The sequence below is a fragment of the Agelaius tricolor genome, unplaced genomic scaffold, assembly GCF_023055355.1.
Source record: "Agelaius tricolor isolate 1412-34295 unplaced genomic scaffold, bAgeTri1.0.p SCAF_73, whole genome shotgun sequence".
NCBI lineage: Eukaryota > Metazoa > Chordata > Aves > Passeriformes > Icteridae > Agelaius > Agelaius tricolor.
Window position 1 is genome coordinate 905,226 of NW_027269333.1, and position 2,357 is coordinate 907,582.

At 57.4% G+C, this 2,357-nt stretch overlaps 1 protein-coding gene across 1 annotated transcript; it reads right to left on the reverse strand.

Moving 5' to 3' along the window:
• Positions 1-1,068: 1,068 nt before the first annotated feature.
• LOC139585324 (olfactory receptor 14A16-like) lies at positions 1,069-2,016 on the reverse strand. The gene has a single exon (XM_071418012.1). It carries the CDS (start codon positions 1,999-2,001, stop codon positions 1,069-1,071), a length of 933 nt encoding a protein of 310 aa, XP_071274113.1. The 5' UTR covers positions 2,002-2,016.
• Between the last annotated feature and the right edge of the window lie 341 nt (positions 2,017-2,357).

A 2,357-nucleotide genomic window follows, 5' to 3' on the forward strand; every position in this document is an offset into this window, starting at 1 on the left:
TGGCACAGGACACTCCCAGCTGATGGGAACAAACTTTCTGGCTGACTGCAGAGGCCAGGACAAAGCTGAGTGGTTTCCCTGGTGTCCCGCAGGCCTTGCTGGCCCCAGGGGCTGATGGCATTTGTGCTCCCTCAGGTTCATGTCCCCACAGCAGCAGCATGGGGGTGCTCCCCCTGCTGTGTGCAATGCAAACAGGGGCTGCTGAGGCAGTGCTGCCGTGTCTGTGCATGCAAGGATGGGGCACCTGTGTGAGCTGGGGGAGAGGCCAGGGCTGCAGAGGGGGGATGTTGTTGGCAGCTGCATGAGGACGCTCTGGGACGCTGCCCTGGGCTGTGCAGCGCACTGGGCATGGATCAGCCCCTGCTCTGCTGCTCCTTCCCGTCTGGCCCAGGGCCCTTGCAGAGCCCCAGCCATGCTGTTTGCCCCCAGCCTGCCCACGGCCAGCCTGGGGCTGCTCTCGGGGGTTTCTGTGCTGAGCATTGGCCTGGCCGTGTTCTTGAGAGAGCCTGGGCAAGGAGCCTGGAGCCCCCAGGGCCTGGCCTGAGGCGTCAGCACTGCCCCAGCAGTGCCCATGGCCTGTCCCTGCTGCAGCCCTGGCACTGCCACCCCCATAGCTGTGCCCGGCCCTGAGAGCACTCAGGCCCTGCAGCAACACCAGGGCCACCAGGGCAGCGGGGCAGGGCCACGGCAGCAGCACTGGCAACACCAAGTGCTGCTGCTGCTGCTGGGCACAGCTGCTGGGCCAGCACTGATCTGCCCCAGCTCTGCACACAGACATGGCTGCTGCAGCTCTACAGAAGGGAACAAAAGGGCATCTCTGCAGAAAACTCTGCTGGGAGATCCTTTAGCTCATTTAAAGCCACCAAGAGCACAGCACCTCATTGACACAGTCTGTGGGCACAGGGAAGGTGGAGAGAAACAAAATGGGAAATGGCAAAACCAATCATATTTCTTTGTGGACAATATGAACAAAAGTAAAAGACAGAAAAAGAACCCTCAAAATTAAATCAACAAGAAGTATCAAAGATGACTTTTATTGCAAGTGATTTGCAGAGATTGACCAGCAGTTTAATGTTTCTGAAAGCATCCAGTCATCAGTCTCCACACTGCAGCCTTGAGCTCCTGGTTCCTCAGGCTGTAGATGAGGGGGTTCAGGGCTGGAGGCACCACTGAGTACGGAACTGACAGGACCAGATCCAGTGATGGGGAGGACAGGGAAGGGGGCTTCACGTAGGCAAATGTGCCAGTGCTGAGGAACAGGGAGACCACGGCCAGGTGAGGGAGGCAGGTGGAAAAGGCTTTGTGCCGTCCCTGCTCAGAGGGGATCCTCAGCACAGCCCTGAAGATCTGCACATAGGAGAAAACAATGAACACAAAACAACCGAAATTTAAACACACACTAACAGCAAGAAGCCCAAGTTCCCTGATGTAGGAGTGTGAGCAGGAGAGCTTGAGGATCTGTGGGATTTCACAGAAGAACTGGCCCAGGGCATTGCCATGGCACAGGGGCAGGGAAAATGTATTGGCTGTGTGCATGAGAGCAGTGAGAAAGCCACTGGCCCAGGCAGCTGCTGCCATGTGGGCACAAGCTCTGCTGCCCAGGAGGGTCCCGTAGTGCAGGGGTTTGCAGATGGACACGTAGCGGTCGTAGCACATGATGGTCAGCAGATAAAACTCTGTTGAAATGAAGAAGAGAAAGAAAAAGACCTGGGCAGCACATCCTGTGTAGGAGATGTTGCTGGTGTCCCAGAGGGAATTGTGCATGGCTTTGGGGACAGTGGTGCAGATGGAGCCCAGGTCAGTGAGGGCCAGGTTGAGCAGGAAGAAGAACATGGGCGTGTGCAGGTGGTGGCCGCAGGCTACGGCACTGATGATGAGGCCGTTGCCCAGGAGGGCAGCCAGGGAGATGCCCAGCAAGAGGCAGAAGTGCAGGAGCTGCAGCTGCCGTGTGTCTGCCAATGCCAGCAGGAGGAAGTGCCTGATGGAGCTGCTGTTGGACATTTGCTGGGGCTGCACATGGGCACCTGTTCATGGAGAAAGGACAGTCACAAGTCAGCAGAGGCTGCTTTGAGCCAAACCTGGGCCATTCCCTGCAGATTGTCCCGCTGGGACTCACCCACCCTTGTTCCTGCTCTGGGAAAACCTTCACCCAGGTGCCTGCCTGAGCTCCAGTTGTGATGGCTGAGGGTGCCAGGAGCAGCCAGGCCTGTGCGTGGGGGCTCTTGAGGAGCCATCCCTGCCCCACTGCCCTGGTTTGTGGCCATGTGGCAGAAGAACAAGGCTGGATATTCAGGATTTGTCATAGGAATCACTCCTAATGAAGAAAGTCTTGGTAGCATCTGCACTCACAGTCCTAT